Source organism: Vanessa tameamea, chromosome 10 (genome assembly GCF_037043105.1).
Source record: "Vanessa tameamea isolate UH-Manoa-2023 chromosome 10, ilVanTame1 primary haplotype, whole genome shotgun sequence".
Classification (NCBI taxonomy): Eukaryota; Metazoa; Arthropoda; class Insecta; order Lepidoptera; family Nymphalidae; genus Vanessa; species Vanessa tameamea.
Genome location: NC_087318.1, coordinates 5609774 through 5632802, shown reverse-complemented (window position 1 = coordinate 5632802; position 23029 = coordinate 5609774). Strand labels below are relative to the sequence as shown.

At 30.5% G+C, this 23029-nt stretch overlaps 1 protein-coding gene across 4 annotated transcripts in view; it reads left to right on the top strand.

Moving 5' to 3' along the window:
- LOC113404315 (sodium-dependent dopamine transporter-like) overlaps window positions 1-22786 on the top strand; it is a 53140-nt gene extending 30354 nt beyond the window's left edge. Inside the window, exons 1-11 of one of the 4 annotated variants that reach the window (XR_010309247.1) lie at window positions 1751-1936; window positions 15164-15403; window positions 16178-16320; window positions 17041-17081; window positions 17489-17581; window positions 19200-19463; window positions 19640-19847; window positions 20515-20731; window positions 21198-21454; window positions 21940-22596; window positions 22642-22786. Coding sequence is in view for 3 of the 4 variants with exons in the window: in XM_026645185.2 (XP_026500970.1) it covers window positions 1795-1936; window positions 15164-15403; window positions 16178-16320; window positions 17041-17081; window positions 17489-17581; window positions 19200-19463; window positions 19640-19847; window positions 20515-20731; window positions 21198-21454; window positions 21940-22416 (2082 nt within the window). In the remaining variant the exon portion in view is untranslated. Of the gene's footprint in view, window positions 1-1750; window positions 1937-15159; window positions 15404-16177; window positions 16321-17040; window positions 17082-17488; window positions 17582-19199; window positions 19464-19639; window positions 19848-20514; window positions 20732-21197; window positions 21455-21939 lie in introns of those variants that run through there. The other 3 variants (XM_026645185.2, XM_026645195.2, XM_064215995.1) reach the window with 3 other exon arrangements.
- Window positions 22787-23029: the final 243 nt, after the last annotated feature.

The window sequence follows — 23029 nt, the reverse complement described above, 5'->3', positions numbered from 1 at the left end:
ATATATGGACTTTATTGAGATAAATATCCTTAATCAATATCCTATCTAAAATATCCTTAGGATCCTTATTACGTATCAGTCTCTTTTTGTTAATTAAATAAATAAATATTACCTGTAACTAAATGAACATTATTAAGGTGTCGTTTCATAAATCTACAAAGTCCTTATAAAAAACCTATAGGAATTTATTGCAAAATATACGCGTAAACATGTTATTAACCGTAATTATTATTAATACCTTTGTTTGTTAAAAAAAAATCCAAGTATATTAGCAGCACAGAAAAAAATCGTGCTGATCTTTTTTAACATCACAGGATAACACACGTTTAGGTGAATACGAATGCAAGTGCAAGTGCATTCTCATTATCAAATGTGACGGCAAACCAGGAACGATCGGAAGAATTCAAGCGTGGGACGAACAGTTTTACGTACCTTCCGACTTCAGATTGCTACAGAGAATTTCAAAATAGAAAAAATCCTTTTTTGCTACCCATTCTTACCATTCTAGAGCTTACCATTCGGGGATCGATCCTTCGAACTTGGAACTTCAATGTCATAAGCTAGTCACTAGACAAACGAGGTAATCAAGGAGTTGATCGCCCAAGTAATCAATGAAAGAGTAATTACTACTCATAGGTTATTATTATTATAGCCGTGTCATGTTTGGATGAAACGTATATTGCAAATAAAATACGATTTTGAAAGATATTGTTTATATCAAATATTGGTTTTCTTAGATTTATTACAATTGTGATAAGGTGTTTGTTACTTGAATGATAAGCTGATATATTAAATGATTTGATTGGTAGAGTTTCAGTTAACTATTGAGGATATTCATAACAGTCAATCTATGTTCGAATGAGATTTTGAATTTGTGTTAATATTATTTGAATGATCCGAAGATAGATATTATAACGTTTACAATAAAACATAAAAAGCACTTAATAAGACCCTTTCTCGAAGTTTGATATAACAGTGACGGTCAGTGAACATCACAATTATAATTATCCAGTGTTTTTATTTTACTGAGACTCATTTCCATAAGACTGCAAGCAGTGTAGCGTGGCGCGGACGCACTAGTGCCGGCCAGCACTAGTGACGATATTGTGTTTTTTTTTAATATATCGACGTTTTTGTAATCTTCCTTTTTCGACTGCCTTGTTCGATTCGATTGCAGATCTCAACTTGCTGGGTTTAAACCCTGGATCAAGATAATAAAATTTTATTAGGTTTTTCTTTCAAAATATTCCCAGTAGAAGCCAGACGTTTGGAAAGAGACAGCATTAGTACTCCCATGCTTCGGAAAGCCTTGCACCTGTCTTGCATCTGAACTCACTCCAGTCAGCGGATTGCTGTCTGTGTACTATTCGATTATGAGAGTATTGGCATAGAAGGAGGATCTATTTTTGCACACACACACACACATACATTTGAGCTTCTCTTCGAGATTTACTTCGCTGTTCTTCGTATAAAATGGCCGGCGTACCCAACATCCCTCATAAACCTAATTCATACATATTATTATTACATATTTAATTAATAATCCGACAATAAACTGTTAAGAAATGTAGATTTTTTAACAAGTTTTCATTAGAAAAAGTGTTATCAATAGTACTTGCCATAAAATAAGGTTTATGTATTTTTATTTGGCACATAAAATTAGCATAAGAATTGTATTTTTATCGAAATACGTTCAGATAGGGATGTACAAATAAAAACATTTCGATGTGATTAATCACCTGCGCGCATCACTATAGCGCACACCTTCCGTTGTCAGTCCTACGTGCTGAGCGCATGCGCGCGACCGTCTTGTTTTTCACCCGTTTCGCGCTCAAACGAAAATTAAATTTATATGGCAGTGGTGACCCGGCCGTTTGGTGTTGTGACCAGTGCGAGAGTCAACAGTCGGCAGGGGATAACTTCTCAAAATGGCTGGGTAATATCTCGCTAATTGTATTTAACAAGGTCAAAACACGAAGTATTTATTGTAAGGAAACAACACGTAACGATCTTTCAATACCATCTTAGACTTTAAATTGCTTGACTATTGTTTGAAATTGCCTTATAAGTAATGAGAATATTCAATTGTTTTGAGAGTCATGTGTTTTGTGTTATTAAAAAAATAGGATATTAATTTTATTAAGTCTTTCAATTTAGTGCGTAAAGTATAAAACGTCAATTGACTTTTTTAATCAACATAGCCCTGAAATATTACACTATAAATACTCCTTTTACATATTGTTATGGTGTTATATGTTATTTAACGATTATTGCTTTGACAGTTGCGTATATTGATAATATATTTCGTTTCCACCTTTTGAATTACATGTTAATTAATAATTGAACACAATTTAATGTTAAAAATAATCGCGAGTAGAAAGTTTAAAGAACAATTTTTATAATATATAAAAGTATGTATGTAGAACAGAACCATGTTTTGAAAGAGTGCAGTAGTCCAGTGGTCAGAGTTGTTGATCGTAAGTTCGAACTATTTTTGTTAAACAAATTGCTGTGTTATAAAAACGGTATTAAATTGAGATTCTAAAATTTTAACAAATACTTCAAAATAATTAATAACATTTTATATTTTATTATCTGTATTTATTAACACATGAATAAAAAAAAATGTCGATAAGAATCACAATTTATTATATATTTATTCTTATTAAAATTGTTTAAATTTATCAAAAAGCGTAAACAACCTTCAAATATAATCCATTATCAATAGACAACTGTAATGTTTAATCCAGTAATTGTTATAAATTGAGTATTTATACCAAAAGAACACATTCACAGGGTAATTAAGGCAAGTTAACAAATTTGCTTATCAGTAATGGATAGTAATAAATAATGTGTTACTCTAAATTAATTTTAATCTTACTTTTATATAAGAATTATATTATACGATTAAAAGTTTCTAGATTGAACTTGCAATTTTCGCATCACCTAACAACTGCCTCACTGTTGCAATATTTAAAAATACAAGAACTCACACCGTATATAAATTATTCTGCTTTAATGAGATATAAGTGTTCTTTTAAATTGTTTCATTTTTAGTTTAATGAAAACTGAATGACTTTGAGCGACATAATCATTTGAATCTTTAATACTAAACAATATTAAAAATAATAAGGTCAGACGCGTTTAAAAAACTTTTTAACACCTAATCTAGTTACGCGTGAAGAAATTTGCCGTCCGAGAGTGAAATTATACAACTTTTCACCTTTATGAAATAAAAGTGGAAAAAAAATGTAACAAGATTAAAAAGTCTCAACCTGTTACTGGCGCACTGATAAACAAAGGCCTCATATCCTCTTAAAGAGAAGGCTTCGAGCTTATTCCATGATGCTTCAATCCCGTGGCAGAAATTAGATCGTCACTAAGTACGAGATGAATTATGAAATCAAATTGAAGCACATGAAAACACAGTGTGACTTAGTCGGGTATGAATCCGTAAATTTCTTCTACCTTAAATGTGTGCTCAAACACGTGTGTACTCTCTATTCCGTCACTCTCATAATCCGATAGAACGGCAAATCCGAGACGATCGGAAAGACTGCAGGGGCAGGGCCAACGCGTTTACGTGCTTTCAGATTTTGGTCTGTTAAAGAGAATTCTTCGACAGAAATATCTTTAAATATCTTTGTATCGGCCCGACCTCGGGTTTGAACCCAGAATCTAGGATCTGTGGCATAATATCAAGCCACTAGACCAACCGGAGCCTCATCAAGATTATACATGAAACATACATAAACGTATTATATAATGTAAGATCACACCCTTAAATTGACCATTAAATTAAAATATTCATAAATTATAAAGATATTGACCTCATGTAGAAATATCACTTGTTAACTTAATTATTGATCTAATTATGTCATAATTATCAAATTATATACAAAAAAAAACTCTTTCAATTCAAACATCTTCTTAAGATCAAATTAAGACAGTTAACCGTAATAGAAATTAAGAGTAATCAGCGAATTGATGAGAGGGAAACGGCAGACACGCGATGATAGCTCATTGCAACGATTAACACTCACTTTATATCTTAAATGGTAATGAGAAGATGACATAACGATGATTTTATTGAATTTAGAAGTATTTTAAAAATAGATAACTAGACTTGACGCCCATTTTATATTTATTTATGTGAACGTTATTCACGTGTGTGTGTGTGTGTGTGTGTGTTTCATTGGTTATTTTGATTATAATTATTATTCGTCATTTATGAGAAAATATAATTTTTCCTTTATCTAGAAGTAATAACAGATACTGATACATTGCGTGTCTTAAAAGGTATTCTTGAACACAGTCTAGTATTAACCTGTCATGCTCCGATTAATTCTATTTTTCCCATATTAAATTTTTTATTATTTAATTTACTTTCTTAAAGCGAGGACAGTTAAAGTGAGCAAACCTACTTTGATATATACAGTATCATGATTAATAACAATAATAAAATATTTTAGGAGTCTTTACTGTTATGTTATATAGAGTTGGTATCTTACTTCTTATTTTCATGTGTGGGTTACAGTTCACATGTGTTATACTAATTCATTGTATATGACAAGACTATACAAGTATGTCTGGGTACGACACATTCATAATTTATTGTACCATAAAAAAATAACTCTGTGTTATTGTGTTGAAGTTTAGGTGAATGGTGTTGAGAGTGATTGTACACAAAACACATCATAGTAGATCCTAATCTTCTCGGTTCATTCGGAATAAAGAATAGTATATAATTCATATGACATCAATGTCTATGAAAGGTTGTAAGTACTTACTACCAAGTGGGAAACACGATGGATTATACGCTCCATTACTAGAACACGTGAAATTTCGGAGAACCACATTAATAAGTGGATTTATATATTACTGTTTATAAATCATTTCGCACTAAGACAATATCGCGATTACACCGTGATATATCGATTTCTGCGATATATGAATTTGTAAATAATTTTAAAAGGAGAACCAAGGAGGCTATATATATTTTTTTATTTTAAATGAGACATTTTGTACGTCTTTCTTATTGCCCTCTGCGCTTAAATAAAACGTTGAAGTTTTTACGAATTTATCTCATCATTTAAAAGTTTTAAAGTAGTCTCCGTCGTTATCATATTTTATTTAGTTTGATGTTAAAGTTCGTATATGGCATATTTTAAAAGTCCTATTTGTATTTCTGAGTATTGTGTCAAGTTAAAACGTCATCTACAATAAAAGGGTGAAATCTTGATCCATTGCGTGTTCGTGAAAGAATTCTTCACGTTTCATTCAACCAGCTACTGACATGTTACGTTCCAATCCCTGTCATTAAAGATGTCTCCTCATATAACGGTACATAAAGAGAAATAAAACTTTTTAAATCGTCACTCTTATAATAGATTCAATGGATTGATATAAACATTAGAAAACGATATAATATCTTGTATCATATAAAACAATTATTGAAATTAGTTAAGGATTCAATTATTATAATGCTTTAATTTCCGGAGGTTTATTGTTAACAATCAAACATAAGACGTTATACACTCCTTTAAAAATTAACACAGTTACAATATACATATTATAATAATAATGTATTTTGTTGATAAGTTTAATAAATATAAGATAATTTTAAAATATCGTTATAAAAATATAACTAAAATTAAATTCATATATTATATACAAGTCATACTCGAAAATTACAATATAATAATAATAATAATAAATCTTTGACAAAACATCAAAAGTTAATTAAATTATATTAAAATTATTAAATACCGTCATACAAAAACAAGACATCCTTCGATAAGAACGCTAATTAGGAGTTTCGTTAGTAAAATAACAAACTTAATGAACAATCCAATTAATTCTAACGAAGACTGAACACCTAAGTTACTGAAAGTTAATATTTTATTAAATTAGTACCAATCAAGCGAAAAAATTCAAATGTATTTGATTCATTATACCACGAGAAAAAGAAGTTTTGCATCGCTTAGTATATATTCGAGCCTGCGCATGTGTTGCGTTGATTATACGAACGTCATTCAACTGTTTGTCGATAAAAAAATTACTGTTTTAAAGCCAAATAAAAATCTTACCAACTATATTGTGAAAAATTCGTAAACGTAGCTAATTATTAGGTCCAAAATCATAATGAAAATGAATGATGATACACTCGTTTGGTTTATCGATCTTTAGACGCATATAAATAATATAACTTATTATTTTTGTTTAATTTAAAAAATATCAAATCGAAACGATGTTGCACAAATCTTCAATGAATACATAATATTCAAATGAAACTCCTATTCAGTTATGAGAATATATATTTTTGCGGTTAATATATAAAACTAAGATTTATGCAAGTGTTGTATTAACGCATGAGGTATTTTCCTCGGTACTTTTTTGTTCAGTTCTTCTGATTTATACATTCGTTAAAATATAGGAAACAAAACTACATTCATTTAGAAACTAAATTAAACGAACGCGTCTATTTCTTTTTTACATAATGTTTCATATAACTTACGATAATTAGTTTTCCTTGCATGTTTTATATTATTTTATGTTATTAATTTTAACTTTCCATTCGTGTAATAGCGATTTTTGAAGTACAAAATTTTGACATAATATGAGATCTCTAGAGTTCTGTACGCGTGCAAGATTACGTATGTATGTGTATTTGAATATTGTTTATGTATTTTTGAGTTACTCGCACATCTTACAAGTTTTTGAGGATAAACGATGACGATATATAATATGCAAAATTAACTCATAATTTAAATTTCGTTAAACTCGAATCAGTATTTTGTTGAAAATATATTTTTGTAATCATAACCGCTTTTAGTTCTGATGTTTAATTGATAGTATGGGCGAATCAAATCGAAAAAAAAAGGGAAAATACTAATTGTGTCATTCGTACCTATTTGAAGCTAGTTGGGTCATGTCCGCTACGCCTGGCTACTCGGGGGCACACTTGTCTCCGTAGCGGGCTATAAAACACTAATTAAATATCTTCTATATGCGAGAAAATACCATTACTGACCGCCATTCACTCCAAATCTGATCTAGGTGAAAACCTAAACGTATCAGATGAAATTCTGTCAGACAACGTAACGACCCAAAGTGGGGTAGCGTGGTGGAATAAGCTCTAAGTCTCATCCTTAACAGGATGTAGATCAAAATAGCAAACGGTGTTGAATTAAACAGTTCGTTAGGTGTTTAATTCAATATATAGATACCGTGACATAATGTGTACTATAAAACTTTCTAGCCGATTAATATAATTGATATTAATAGATTAATATCCATTCTTGATGGTATCTCATCATCATTACAGCATCATAATCATTATAAATATCATTATAGATGATTAATGTTACGTTAATGACAATAATGTATATTATGTCATAAAACGATCAAGATACGATCATTGAAACATGAATTTAATATACGATATAGACTGATACTTGGCGAGAGTAATTTAATATTATAACAAACTTTAATATAATTTATTGCAGATGATACAAAACAATTTTCCATTTTTCATTTGTTTTTTTTTTTTTTTTCTATATGACGAATGAGCGAACTGTCTACACGGGCATAGAACAGAAGTCACTTAACTCAAGATCTGTAAACGTCATTGAAAAAAACTAGCTGACATCATACTCAAGTAATAATATGGTATTGTCTATAGCGCATAGTTTGAAGAGAAATCAAATCGTCTTACCATGATATGTTGTGTTAAATGTAAACGTTAAATACGAAATACATTTTACCTGGAGAAGAACCAGAGTGACCGATATTGCTCGTAAATTAGCAAACTGTATAGGCAGTGGGCTGGTCAAGCAATATGTTGAAGGACTGGTGGCTGTTGAAGCAAACGCGTTCTTGAAAGAAATACTGCTCCCTTCAAATTTATTTAGGATTACCTGAAGAAAGGACGGGACTAGATAGATAGATAGATAGATAGATAGTAAAGCTGGGCGCTTTGGTTCAACGTGGACCATTATCCAGGAACTATGATTGGCTGAATGGTGATGGTCATATGTAATTATAATAAACAATGAACATTATCTATTTTCTGCGGGTTTATCAATTACGGTTATAGAATTACAAAGGAAGTGAAATAGACACTTATAATATATCTTACACAATAACAAAATAAATAATTTAGTAAAATTAATTTAGTGTTATATTCGCTTGTTGGAAAGATGAGTGAGACAGTGTAAATACAAGCACAAAGAACATAAAAACTTGGTTCCCAAGGCTGGTGGTGCATTGGCGGTGTAAGGAACGGTTAAAGCTTATCGCCAATGTGTATGGGCAGTGATGATCATTTAACATCAGTTGGCCCAATGGTCCAACCTTTGTTATAAAAAAATGCTAATAATTCAGCCATCGGTTAAATATTTTGTAGATATGAGTGAATTCTCTTATAGGTCAATCGAAGTAAAAGGTGATAACAATTCAAGTTCTTTAAATTTAATTTAATCTGACTCTTAATTATATCACATTATATGTATATAAATGTATTATATGTATATAATTAAAGACAATAATAGTGAATAAATAGTCTCTTGTGCTTGACAATCCTCTTTTAGGCTTAATATTAGACGATCAAAATGAAGCAATTTCCACCCAATAATACCTTTATTTTTTTTTATTAAGCCGTATCAGACATGCTTTAAGTAGAGCTATTCACAGTAACGAACCGCATATAAATTAAACTTAAATTAGTAGACAAATGACCTCAAAATTAAAAAATCAAATAACACTACATTCACGTAGGCTAAAGTAAGTTACGTTAAAGTAAAATTACGAGCAATTTTGAATTACTTATTACATTAAATTTGTAGCACTCGTTCGAATTAGAACTAGCAAGCTGTAAAGTGTTATATCTTTTTCGATAATTGCATTACTAATATTATGTACTATTTAGATATACAAATTTAAAAAAAAAACATGCATACACCACATTTATAAAATAAATTATAATAAAAAAAATATGAAGACCTTACAAAGCAGAGAACATTATCACTTTTTAGAAAAGGTATTATAATTTTGATCAATTGTTTTAAAATTCATTTAAATCTATACCTGATTCTCGCTGAAGAACCGAATGGGTCCGGAAGTTTCAGAGTTTAAATTAAAGCAAGTACCGCGGATTTTTCATTTGCTATTCATGTTGTGTTCAGCGGTAAAGGATATTATCATGAGGAAGCCTTCAGGAAGAATGATTCTGCCACATGTGTGTTCACCAAGCAGCGAGCTGAAAGAATCTTTGACCTTCTCCTTAATAGGGAAACAGAAGTAATCTCTATCTATTTCTGAAAGCTATATTATTCATGCGAAAATACTATAAATGTATGATTAAAAATGGAAGGAACTCGAAGAGAAAATATAGATACAAAAATATTTTTAAAACTAAACACAATAATGATCTCTGTATTTGTTTTGAAATGAATCGGCTTCATTCAAATTGTATCGCGTAGATAAATTGAAAAGTTAGCGGTCAGCTCTAATAGAGTTTATCAAAGCTCTAGTCATAAAGGATTATTTCACAGTATTTCGGTATTGTCGGGACAATGCTAAAACAATTGAATAGTGACAATGGCCGTGAAATTCCAAAGGTCTTTGCCCCTCGTATTGGGAAATAACAAGTACATGAGAATAAACATGGTTGTTTTGAACAAAAGCAGATTGCCGGAGTTTTTTTAAACATAGAACAATCATGGAATATCTGAAAAAAATCCAGTTTTTCCGCCGTTTTTTATTTCATTATTTTAATTACTCGCTTCATCGTAAAACAACAAATAATTCAACTCGATTTAATCTTCAATAACTTCAAAGAACAAATTTAGATAAATTTAAATCAATCACACTCAGTAAATGCCTAAGAAACTTTGATATTTAAATGAAATTGATAATTCTCATCCAACAAAATTGTATTTTAAGAACAAAAATGAGATTATATTTAATTTTCAAAAATTAAATGAATATTAATTAGAACATAAGTACTAATCATAAATTACATTTGAATTTCTTATATAATTTTTATAATTCGAAATTCAAATATTCTAAATCGTAATATCAACACGTCATGTCAAGCTGCATAAATACCAAGAAATAGGTGCTCGTTGAACATATAACAAATGTTTGTTTTTCATTCATGCACTAAACGCCGTATGTTTGCTTGGTAAAGGCTCCAACATGGTAAAAGTTGTCATAACATTCTCAACTACAATGACAATACAAAACCGATTTGGAATGACATACATTTTCTTGCTTTGACTTTAAACTAAAAAAATATATGTGTGTATGAATGTCACGGAATTCTTGATTGTATATTACGTATGCGAATGTAATATTTGTTCAGTTCATTTATTTGCTTTTGGTTTTAATTGTATCGAACTACGGTATATTATTTTACTAATAGCTTACTACTGTTGCTGTTTCCAAGTTCATTTGTTAAATGCTATTATATATATATATTTTTTTGTTAACCGATTTAGATATCATTTGTGAATTGCATATATTTAGAGGTAATTTGTGGTAATCTGCCTTTTTCGAGGTAATCACTGCTTATGTTTAATAAATTAAAAATCATAAAAAAAATGATAATTATATAATAAATCCCAAGTCTGAATGTAATATTACGGACTATTAAACTAAGCGTACTTTAGATAATATCCGGAACACTTTTAAATTTTATGATATATTACGTCAGAACTTAATTCTCTAAACGATTTAAATATACATAAGCGTGGACACTTAAACGTTACTCAGTTTTAGTAGCAGTCTCATAAGCGTTTAGGTGTAATAAACCTATTTAAAAGATACAAGTAAAAGGGCTTGTGTCAGCTTAGATAAATATAGAATTAAAATATTTTAAAAGTTTTGCGTATTTTGCGAAATTAAATCAAAATCAAAATATATCAAAATTACGTCTATTCGCTATGTATGAGTTCTTAATCTGCTGTTTCTTGAATATTCATTATTCATTCCAAGTAATGTGTGCAACGACATGCAACAACATGTACAGACTGTAAATTTCCCATTGCTGGGCTAAGGCCTCTTCTCCCTTTGAGGAGCAGGTTAGACCATATTCCACCACGCTGGTCCAATGCAGATTAGTGGATTCCCATGTGGCAGAATTTCGTTGAAATAAGACACATACAGGTTTCCTCACGATGTTTTCTTCACCGCCGAGCACAAGATGAATTATAAACACACATTAGGCATATGAAAATTCAGTTGTGTTCGCCTGAGCTTGAACCCGCAATAATTGTTTAAGATGTACGCGTTCTAACCATTGGGCCATCTCGGCTCTTTGTAATGTGTGCGCACAAACAAAATTATTTTTAAAACAGCATATTTGACGGGTGTAATTAATATATTCACTATTACGGTACCAGTGCGATTAGTATAACAGTTTTTAAGTTAGCTGCATTGAGTTAAATCTCGATTTACCACGTTTAAATTCCCTATCGAACAAAATAAGGTTATTGATTTTATTGTCTACATCGCAGTAGTTGCCCTAAGTTAGATATAAGCCAGAGTAAAGTTCTCGTGCCTTCCTAAGCACGTAAAGTTAGCCCTGAGTCTGATATAACTGCGGTTGTATCGTATTGACGGCCCATCGAACTATAAAGGAATACAGAGTATACCTGTGTCTTTTTTTTATTCTTTACCACAGTATACATAACATATTTAAGGTTGGTTCTCTCTAGAGGGACCCCCCTCTGACACGAGTATGTATCATACTCACTCAAAAATAAACAAACTTTTACTTAATATAAATGAAGTTAAAGAGAAAATTTAAAATAAAATAAAAAAAACTGAAATTAATAATTATTACAAAGTGCATGTGTGTTTGTGTGAGGCGAGTGTGATGTAGGTGTGTGTGTGTATGTGTGTGTGTGTGTGCACTATGCACCTACTTCTTTAGTCACTCACTGAGAAAGTCCTCACTGTAACGTCTACTACGCAGTTGTGAATTAACGTTGTGGCAAAACTCTTTTAGTAGAAGATCATCGTATTATCTTATAATATTACTTAAATTATCTGTCATTGTATACGTATATTTATAAATAAACCTATTTCGTGCATCTCGGAAATGGTTTACTCAAAAAACAAATGGTAACCATGCGAAGAATATGTAAAAACTCTTAAGTAATCATTTTTAAATATTTAATACAGAGCAAAAAACATTTAAAAATATATGATAATTAGACGTTAGAAATGATTTAAGTGTGTAATTACTGCATCCTTTTGTTAAAGACTATACAAATTATTGTGATTTACGACTAAGCAAAGACAAAACACACCTAAATTAAAATTACATTTTTGTTATTACAAACTTGACTTTCAAATATTTTTAATTTAAATAACAATGAAGGCTAATTTGGTAATTGTATTCCTCACTTAAATAATCAGACGTATCTTATGTTTAAGGTTTTAAGGACATCAACTTTTATCAAACAAGTCAAGTTTCGAGAAAATTGGTATCATTAAAAACAAGTTTTTTTTTTACGAAAAGTATATGAGCTACACTAAATAGAATTATAAGAAAGTTAACATTAAAAATATACATGTTTTAATAAAAAACTATAAAACTATTTGCTTGGTCGTAGGGCTTTGTGCTAGCTCTTCCGGGTAGGTATCACCCGTTTATCAGATATTCTCAGTATTGTTGTGTTGCGGATTAAAGGATGAGTGACCCAGTATAACTCTGGTATTATTAGTTTTACTGGCTCATCGCCCTGTGCCTGTGCACAAGGGACATAACATTTTAGTTCCCAAGGTTGATGGCGCATTGGCGATGAAAGGATAGGTTAACATTTCTTACAGCATCATTGTCTTTGGGCGATGGTGACCACTTACCATCAGGTAGCCCATTTGCTCTTTCGCCAACCTATACCATTAAAAAATGTAGATCAAAATGCTTTTTTGTACACATTATCGTAAGATAAAATGTACAAAATGTGTATGTATATTTAGAAACTACCTAACTGGTAGTTACCTACCAATAATCAAATAAAATTAATAAGTACGCTGAGATACCATATCACTAACAAAATCAGAATCTCAAAAGAAACTATTAACTTTGAAGAACATTTAGCCTAAACCGCTTCAAAACATAATATGATAGAAAGATTAAATGGGTATAACAAATTTCAACAACTCTATTCAGAAACGTTCCAAATTCAAAATAGCGATTAGATAACGCCGTTCTGTTAACTGCCACTTTTTTTTTCACTATTGCTCCAAGGTCCAAATGCTGCAATTGCAAACGTCACTGCTTTATAATTTGGAATAAAAGAAGAATTAGTTGCGCCACTCGTTTTCCGTATATGCCGTCGCGGCTACTGTAATCATGAAAATAATTATTTTATAAGTATATACTATTATGAAACGAACTATGCTCTATTTAACTAATTATAGTAGAATCCAATATATGCTAAGCCAACTCAAGGGCAAATACTTTACAGATACGGTATTTCTTACTCATATAAACAATATACTGCACGTTCTTTAGAAAAAATGTGTACTTATGTACACATTTTATTAGTAACAAATTGTTACATAAATAATCTTGCTTGTTTATTGAACGCGAACAGTTTATCCGATATACCTAGGTACTTAAGTCGTAATAGCTTTGGATAGCAATGTCATGTGTTGCTAAGAATTAAAAGTGACACGTATCTGATCTATTATTATATTTTATTCACTGATTTTTTTGACGGCCTTAAATGAAATTCGTCATTGCATTTTCAGTATAATAGTTTTCCAAGCTGATTTTAGAGGCACAAAAGACATAACATCTTATATATTATTTTACTTGGTAGTAGGGCTGTATGTAAGCCCTACTGGGTAGGTACCACTCATTCTTCGGCTATTCCAATTTTATTAATCCATCACATTTGATTAAATTAATTTGTGCTAATCAAATGCGCAGGGCATATTATAATTAAGTATCATATATTTTACCGACAAACAGCAGTACTCAGTATTGTTTTGATCCAGTTTGAATGGTGATTGAGCTAGTGTAACCACAGGCACAAGGGTCATAACATCGTAGTACCCAAGGTTATTTGCTCATTGGCGATGTAAGGAATGGTTAATACTTCTTAGAACGCCATCGTCTATGGGCAGCGGTCAATGGTCAGGGGCTAAATTAACCGTTTAGTATGAATAGTTCTTTTGACTCAACATTATCATTATCATTCGGTTTATTTTATTATATTTAATCTATTAATAAAAAAAAATTATTACATCTCGATTAATATGTAATACTGTATCACAATTTTAAATGACGTCACGATTTTTATTGAAATGTTTGTCGAAGACTTTATTTATTTATATTATTATCACAGTTATGTCTGTTCATGTTACACACCGCTAACCGCCTTTGTGTGTAAAATATACATATATAAAAAATATGACCGTCAAAACGCGCCCGATAGATATTGAGAAACATCGAAACCGACGGTTGTTTAAATAACATATAATTAAAAAAAAGAACAATAAATAAATATGAATTGACTAAATAATAAAAAAAGAATTATTGCACGTTAAAAATGACAGTTTACTTAACTGAACATACATAACAAGTAAATTTATTACAAATTAACGGTCAATTACCTTTGATGACTATCTTAGTCTAGATTTAGCACTCGCATGATCTTGCTCTTTACTTTTTCTTAACTTACATAATTTCAAACGAATATTGTCTTGTAAAATTAATAGATTTATTGTTATTGCTGTATATGTCTTAAAGAAATAATATTTCTTGAGCTGTTCCATTCACTCTTAATACTATCGAAACAAGACAATGCGAATTATTGCGTGACGCACTAGTAACTACTTAAAAATAGATGTTCATATTAAAATTAGATAATAAAGAATTAAACACGAACAATTACCTCGTTGAGTTTAGTTTTCGTCTTTCAGCGACATTCAATTTTATTTTTATTTCAATACGTGACGGCGTGATTTGTTTCTAAATCTATACTGATTTAATCTTGCGAGTCGTGGGAAGTACTATTTATAAAAATGTATAAAATAAATATATTTTAGTATTATTAGAATAAGTATTACACTAATTATATGATAGTGATTTTAATGATATTTTCTTTTACTGTATGATAATAAAATATTTTCTTTCAGACAGTCAGACGGGTGCTGGACGTGATTAAGACTCAAATATGCACAATAGCTTTATCATTTACACTATTCAATACCATTCGACTACCACGAGAAGCCTTCAAATATGGAGACATACCTTACCTGGTCATCTACTCGTTCTGGTTGCTGGCGGTCGCTCTGCCGACTACGCTGCTGCAGTTGGCGATGGGACAACTCAGCCAGCAAGATCCTATTGGTGTATGGCGAGCTGTTCCAATATTAAGAGGTAATACTATTAATAATTGATCGTTATACAAATTATTTTCACTTATCGTATGAGATAGCATAATAATAATGAGCTGAGATGATCAAGTGTTAAGAATGCGTGCAAATTAACCGATGCTTTCGGGTTCAAACCCAAGCAAACAGCAATGCATTTCGAAGCCCTTAATTTGTGTTTAAAATTAACTCGTGCCCGCCGGTGAAGGAAAACATAATTAGGAAATTTGCATGTGTCTAATTTCAATTCAATCCTGAGTCTTTAAACATGTGCCTTCACCAACCGGTATTGGATCAGCATTGTGGATTTAGCTTTAAATAATTCTCCCCGAAGGGAGAATAGACCGAAGTCCAGCAGAGGGATATTTAAAGGCTGTTATGCTCGTAGTAGTAATAATTCTAAGATTACGTTGGAATTGAAATGTATCGATAAATCAAAAATATTTATTTTAATGATATAACTCTTTCATATATTAACTAATTTTCACAATTTGTTTGACAATTATTTAAGAAAAACATTAATATTAAAACTCAAAGCGATCCGGATCGCATGAGTAACAATGAACTTGCACGTAAAATATATTTTGTTGCTAATCCACCGTCGGCTGTTACTGACAAAATTATCAAAACCATTTTGCGATTTCAAGCGTATTTAACAATTAGGCTCTGAACAGAACGCTTCTATAATTCGAAATTTCTTTGACACATCATTATATATTACATATAACATCTAGATAATTATAATATTATTCTATTGTAACGTTACGTGTTTTCGTTGTAGGAGTTGGTCACTTGAAGATTTTAACTTCATTCCTGTGCTGTGTTTACAGTATGGTATATGTTGCCTTATCAGCAGCTTACATGATATGGATCGGAAAGGGTTCCTTTCCTTTGAAGGATTGCACAAAACTCCACATAACACCGGTAAGAATAATAATAAAAACAAAATGTAAAAATGACATATTTACCACCATTTTTTAATTTTAATACAAATTTATACTAATATTATAAAAAGGTAAAATGTGTTTGTTTGTAAGTAGGGTGTAATCTCCGGAACTACTTATCCAATTCTAAAAAAAATATTGGTAAGAGCTCCATTGTTCCAGAGTGCTATAGGTGCTATATAATTATATTTATATCATAATTTTTTTTATTATTAAATTACAAACGTGCAAACGAGGAAACCTGCATTTGTCAAATTTCAACGAAATTCTGCCACATGTGTATTCCACCAATCCGCATTGGAGCAGCGTGATGGTATATGCTCCATACCTTCTCCTCAAAGGGAGAGGAGGCCTTAGCCCAGCAGTGGGAAGTTTACAGGCTGTTAATGTAATGTAAAAAAAAAATCGTGCAAAGCCGGGGCTGGTCTCTAGTTATATTGTACTATACGTATTACCCTACTTAAATATTGCGTAATATATAATAGGGGTTGTATAATTAATTATACGAAAATATTCTTTTTACGAAAGTCAAATTACAGATGACACACAGAGACAAAAAGGGAAATATGTGTGTGTTACTTAAAGTTAATTAGTAAGGCCGATAAGCTGAAGTTAAATATAGATAGAAAAAAGTGGTAGTTATTTAAGTAGTAAGAAGTAATTTCCGAGTAATAATACGATTCGTTTTAACTCTTTTCAGAATGGATACGAAAATAAAATGAATGCATCTGAATGTTTTAAGTGAGTGTATCATAATTTTATGTTTATATATAACTTGAAAAATATAATAATAAATTGTAATCCAATCAAAAACTATGTCAGCCTAATTAAAAACGAATCGGGTAATAATTACGAAATCGAGGTGAACAATTTTTACTTCAATGATTATTTAATAATTTACCCTACATTGGAAGTCGTCCATAAATATGTTTTAATAATCGGATAAAATGTTATTTTGCATGGATTTAAGCCGTCGCGCCTGATAATTAAAAGTTCACAATTATATCGTTTACTTGTCATTACCATTGTTAATTCAATTGAACCAAAAAATTATTCGAACAAGATAATATTTAATATTTCTGTCCTTCCTTCGACGGATATAAATAATTGGTAATTGTTATAAAAATATATCACATTAACAATTTCAGCTCGACGTTTTTGGCGCCATTCACTGAACAACCACAGTATCTCGGCGTAATGGCGATTTTAATATTCGTTTTATGGTTCTTTGTACCCATTATGTAAGTATTAATTTCACTATTACACAATTTTCATAAACAGTAGCTGGCAATGTACTGTGTATTATCATTTTAATGTTTATAATTAGTGTCACTCGTGAAACTGGTTCACGGTTCTGGTATTTAAAACAAACGACTGTGTCATTGAGGATATATTTCTATGTAGTTAAGATATCCTCAAGTATCTTCACACTTCTTTATCAATGAAATAATTACACTGTTTTCTATTTATGACTCTCGAACAGTTCAAGTTTTAAGAGCCAGACTTCGTTCTAATTTTCTCTTTCCGCCCTCGGGTTGACACAAATTCATATTTAGTAATAATTATGGTAACGTTTTTTATATTTTACTATCAAATATAATTATTTCGACTTCACTAATTTGTATATTTAATTAAGATTATTTAGATCAAGATTGTATTTATAAACATAATAGAATGGATACAGTGACTTTTTCGGTTCAATTTGCCGCAAATTTTGCTGCTAATAGGCGGACCCTCTCTAAATTGCTTCATTAACTATTTCGGACAAAAGACTTAATCGACACACTCATTTTGATGTCCGCTCCACGATTAAGACTAATTGGCTTCATTATTAGGTCAAAATGCTTCGATTTTTTTTACGTTTATTGGTAGACTATTAATAAATTTATTTTTAGAGTAATTTTAATCTAATTATTCAGTAATGCTTGTAAGAAATAAAGTAGAAACTTACTGTATGTTTTACTTTCATAAAGACAATTAAAAACTCATATAGACCCAATACATAAGCAATAAAATTATATCATAAGCCACACAAGCAATCGAAATCACAGAAATGATATAACTACATTTTTGCTCCAGTTTTTTATTATATTACATTTAGAAATTTTGCATTCAAATTCGACCAAAGAAGTTTTACTGTCTAAATGTGTCTTGTCTTAATCGTTAGATAAAATCTATATCACTTATTAAGTGAAACTATTTAATATCTCAAACAAAGTAATAAATTGTATAATCAAACATAATTTTCTTCTGATTTGAAATCTGAAATGAAAGCAAAAAAATGAAAATAATCATTTGTTTCCATAACGCAAAATGAATCTCAGCGACCTTACAATTCAGTAAATCGTATTTTAGATATCTTAATTTATATTTAAGCGCATATCGTAACACAATTAAATACCCTCAAGCATGAATACGACATAGTTTAAACAATGATATTTGATCATTGTTTGAATTTGATCTATTTGAATTATAACTCGCTAGTCTTCGCTGTTTCACTCGCGGAAAATTTGGATTATAAATACCTGATTGACTTTAGAGCTGTGTCCACATAGAAGGGCCTGTACAAAGTTCCACCACATATTTATAGTTAATATTATTTATGTATAATATACATCATATACTCCTACATCTATAAAGTTTCATAACGACTATGGGTATAATTTTTATAATAGTACGATAGCCAGGACAAGCTGGCGAAAATAATGGCTAGCTCATCTAACATAGCGTGCCATAGCGTGTCATAGTATATAACCAATTATGTATATAAATAATTCAATTACTGGTTAAAAACTAATAATTCTATGAATCGATTATATCGTCACATTAATTAACATTTAATATTGTTTCCCGTTTCAGGTTGTTTCGGCTCCGAAAAACTTTGAAAATGTCTCTTGTGATTCTGACTCCCCTCGTCATCATTATTGCCATAGTACTGAGTGCATTTTTGTCAGATAGTCACGTTTTGACATCAATGCTAGAATCATGCGAACATTGGATGCCGTTGTCACAACCGTACATTTGGCACAGCACGTTGGTACAAGCGTTATTGTCGACACATATTGTTAGCGGTTATCTGGTTAGTGCTGGCGGAACTATATACAGACAATCTGATGTCAGGTGGTGAGTTTTTTATTGACGTGGCTATATTTTAACATTTAATTTTTTAATCAGAATTCTATATATAATATGGTTTTATTAATATGTTATAGTATTTTCTTTATATTTATACACATAAAACAGCACCCTTTTTATATATAATAGTTGTAAATCAATACAATTTATTTTCTCAATTTCAGGATATCAACGTTTGTGACAATTACTAATTTACTATCAGGATGGCTGTCTGTTTTTATGTGGCAGTCAATAGGTAGTGAAGGTAACAAGGATAGTAGTTTTATAGCAATTTTAGTTTTAATATATCAGTCTTCAGTATCAGAGAAAAGATCAAAGGAATGGCCGCTATTGGCATTCGGATTCGTATTAATATCAGGCATAATTACTGTGGTGAGTACTTCTTAAGACGTACCATATTGCTTCATAATTTATTTATTCGAATATCTGTACTGCTAGTAAAAAAATGTACCCATAGTCATTCTACATGTAAGGCCATGAAATAATGTAAAGAAATCATTGCCAAATTAGGCATTAGAAAGATTTTTATAAATGGCTTATTATTTAAGGTTATTTCTTACCAACTTAACGATTAATTTGAAAAAACAAATAAGAGTTTATTTAAATATACTAAGTAACAATACGAAACAAAAATTCAGCAAAAGCTCTAAAATTATTACAAGTTAAGTAAGCAGAAAATAATTTTTTCCACAATTTATGTAGCTTAAGTTAGGTTAAAATATAATTCTAGATAAACAGTATTCATGAGAATATTTTGTGCCAGCTGCACCCGTACTCGGTTACCTTATTAAAATTTGCATATAATCTGAATTTCCTGCCAACTCAATTACTATCCAATTTTATACGATTGAAATAAAATCATCTTCTTTAGGGAGTCACAACATTGTGAATAATGTTTCTTATAAATAGTTTATAGTCAGTTTTAATTAAAAAAAAAAACAAGTAACAATCACAATTGTCATGTACAGTACATCAATACAATTAAAGCAATTAAAATACAGATAGTTTAATCTTATGTTAATTTATTTTTTAATTTCAGCTAACACTCCTATTTCCTATATACGATAAATTACATCGTGTTGCTGGTGACCACTGGCGAATATTTGCATGTGCCTCGTCAGCACTTGGAACAGCTCTCACTGTATCTATATTAGCTCAAGGTATTGACGTGGCAGCTATGCTGGATGAGCTGGTTGTGCCAGTGTTAGCTGTATTTACGACTGTAGTTGAAATCGTGGGATTCGTTTTTATTTATGGTAAGATATTTTTGTTATCATTTAAAGGCTCCGATCATCAAAAATTACAAATTCAATTTTATTCTATTTTTTTGACGGCAGATAAGATAATGTAAAAGTAAAGTGTGTTATTGTACTTATAAAGTAGAAAAAAGATTTTTAAGCATACTAAAAGTATGCTTAAAAATTCGGAGTGTCCAATGATCTTCACGAAGTAATTTAATAAGTCGTACTAATTGAATTATAGCCTGTCGTAGTTAACCATTGGGGTCAGTCTAAATTAACAATTGTAATCAATTTATATACGCGCTGATGTTTTAACAAGGACTCTACGTGACATTGAGTTCGACTTGATTTTCTAATGTTAATATTCTCAAAATATATTCTAACCAAATGTCGCCATTTTCTTGTCGTCTTTAATTCTATTCTTAAAGTAAATGAATTGGAATTGTTGTTTTGTGACTTCATTTATTTATTAAATTTTCAGGTTGGTATTACCTCACAGTAGATATACATTTTATTACTGGATCAAGATTACCAAGTTTTTGGTTAGTGACATGGTGGACCATTCCAGTTCTATTAATGGGTGTAACCGGTTGGTGGTTAAGATCACTGCTGAGGAGTGCATGGGGAGAAGGCCAAACATTATGGCCTTTAGGAATTGTATTTATGGGAATATTAGTAGTTATGGTGGTAATGGCAGCAGTGGCAGTGGCAAAGGAAGAACAATTTAATTTACTTACTGTAAGTTCAATAAGCAGGTTATATAATTTATTTTTACGTAAAGTTTATCAATGAAAGCAGCTGTATTCTGTATTTTATTGTAAAAGTTTGTAACACTGGTATAAAATATTCCATAATACAACAATTAATTGTGTTAGTAAGAAAAGTAAAATTTATAATATAAATTGATCATTCATAAGTCTCGGTAGAATATGTGACCATAGCAGCCAATAAAAACTTACTTAGCTAAAGAATTATGCTGATAATTGTAATATTTTCGTGGCCTATGCTTTGAATAGTAAATATCAGTGAGCAGACAAGATAGTAGCAAGATATTTGCGAAATATAAGAGCATACTAGTTAATGGAACAAGCAAAGCGTTTCAACGTAATATAATTCGTATTTCAGACAAATTATTTACCAAGATATATCCCATAAAAGAAGAAACATATCCAAAAAACTATATACTTTAGATATTATTAAAATTAATGTGTTTATGTTTTTAGAAAATGGCATCAGCCTTTCGACCCTCTCGCCTTTGGGGACCCGAAGAACCAATGGCGAGATACGTGTGGATGTCTCAAAGATTTTTAAACGAAAATGCTAATTCTGAACACGAATTTCATACTGATACAAAAATGTATAACCATATTATTACGAAATACCACGAGAAAGGCAACGAAATATACAACGAAGACTGGTTGCATGCAGCTGATACTTACCAAAGTCAGTCACCCAAAGCTTTTATTAAGAGTGATCTCATAAGGCATGAAGACACACTTTATAATGATGTAGGTGCAATATATACTATACCTACAGTTTCAACCAGCAAGAGAAGAAATACAGGGGAGGAACAATATCGTTCTCCAAATATGTGCATTGCCAAAGGTGAATTAGGAGGTTCAATAAATTGCAACTGCAACAGGCATTTTCAACTCAATGTTCCTGATTTAAGAAATAACGAAGTATCGACTAGTCTATAGATTAAAATATTCCAAGATCCAAATATTTTTGTACAACGATTTTAGTGTCTAGTCGACCAACAATATATTGCAATTTTTATATTGTTCTCAACCACAAAATGCTATTGGTAGTTTATAATTTATTAAAGTATTAAAGACATTCCAAATATATTACTAAGAAAACATTTTTTTTTGTATTAAGTATACAAAACTCTTTACAAATAATAATTATTGAAGTGCTTACAGATAAACTTGTTATGATATTTATTTCCCAGATCTTCGAGCACTTGTAATTTTTATTTATGTGAATTAGAACGAACGGCGTAGGGTGTGTATGATATGTTACATAGATTAAAAATAAATGATAATAAATAAGAATTTAAAAAAATAATAGCCTTTTTATTCAAAAACTCAATCGCAATACGAATACTAAAAATTTTCTTAGAAACTTTGTAGATACAAAGTTATTCAATCGGCAGTAAAATATGTTTTTTTTATACTCAATCCTACATTGGACTGGCAAAACTAGAAAATCCAATCGATATTCAAGAAAGTCTGAAATCATGTAACTCTGGGATATATTCAGAGTTCTGAATATAAGAGAACGTATACAACATTGGGTCAACTTAAATCC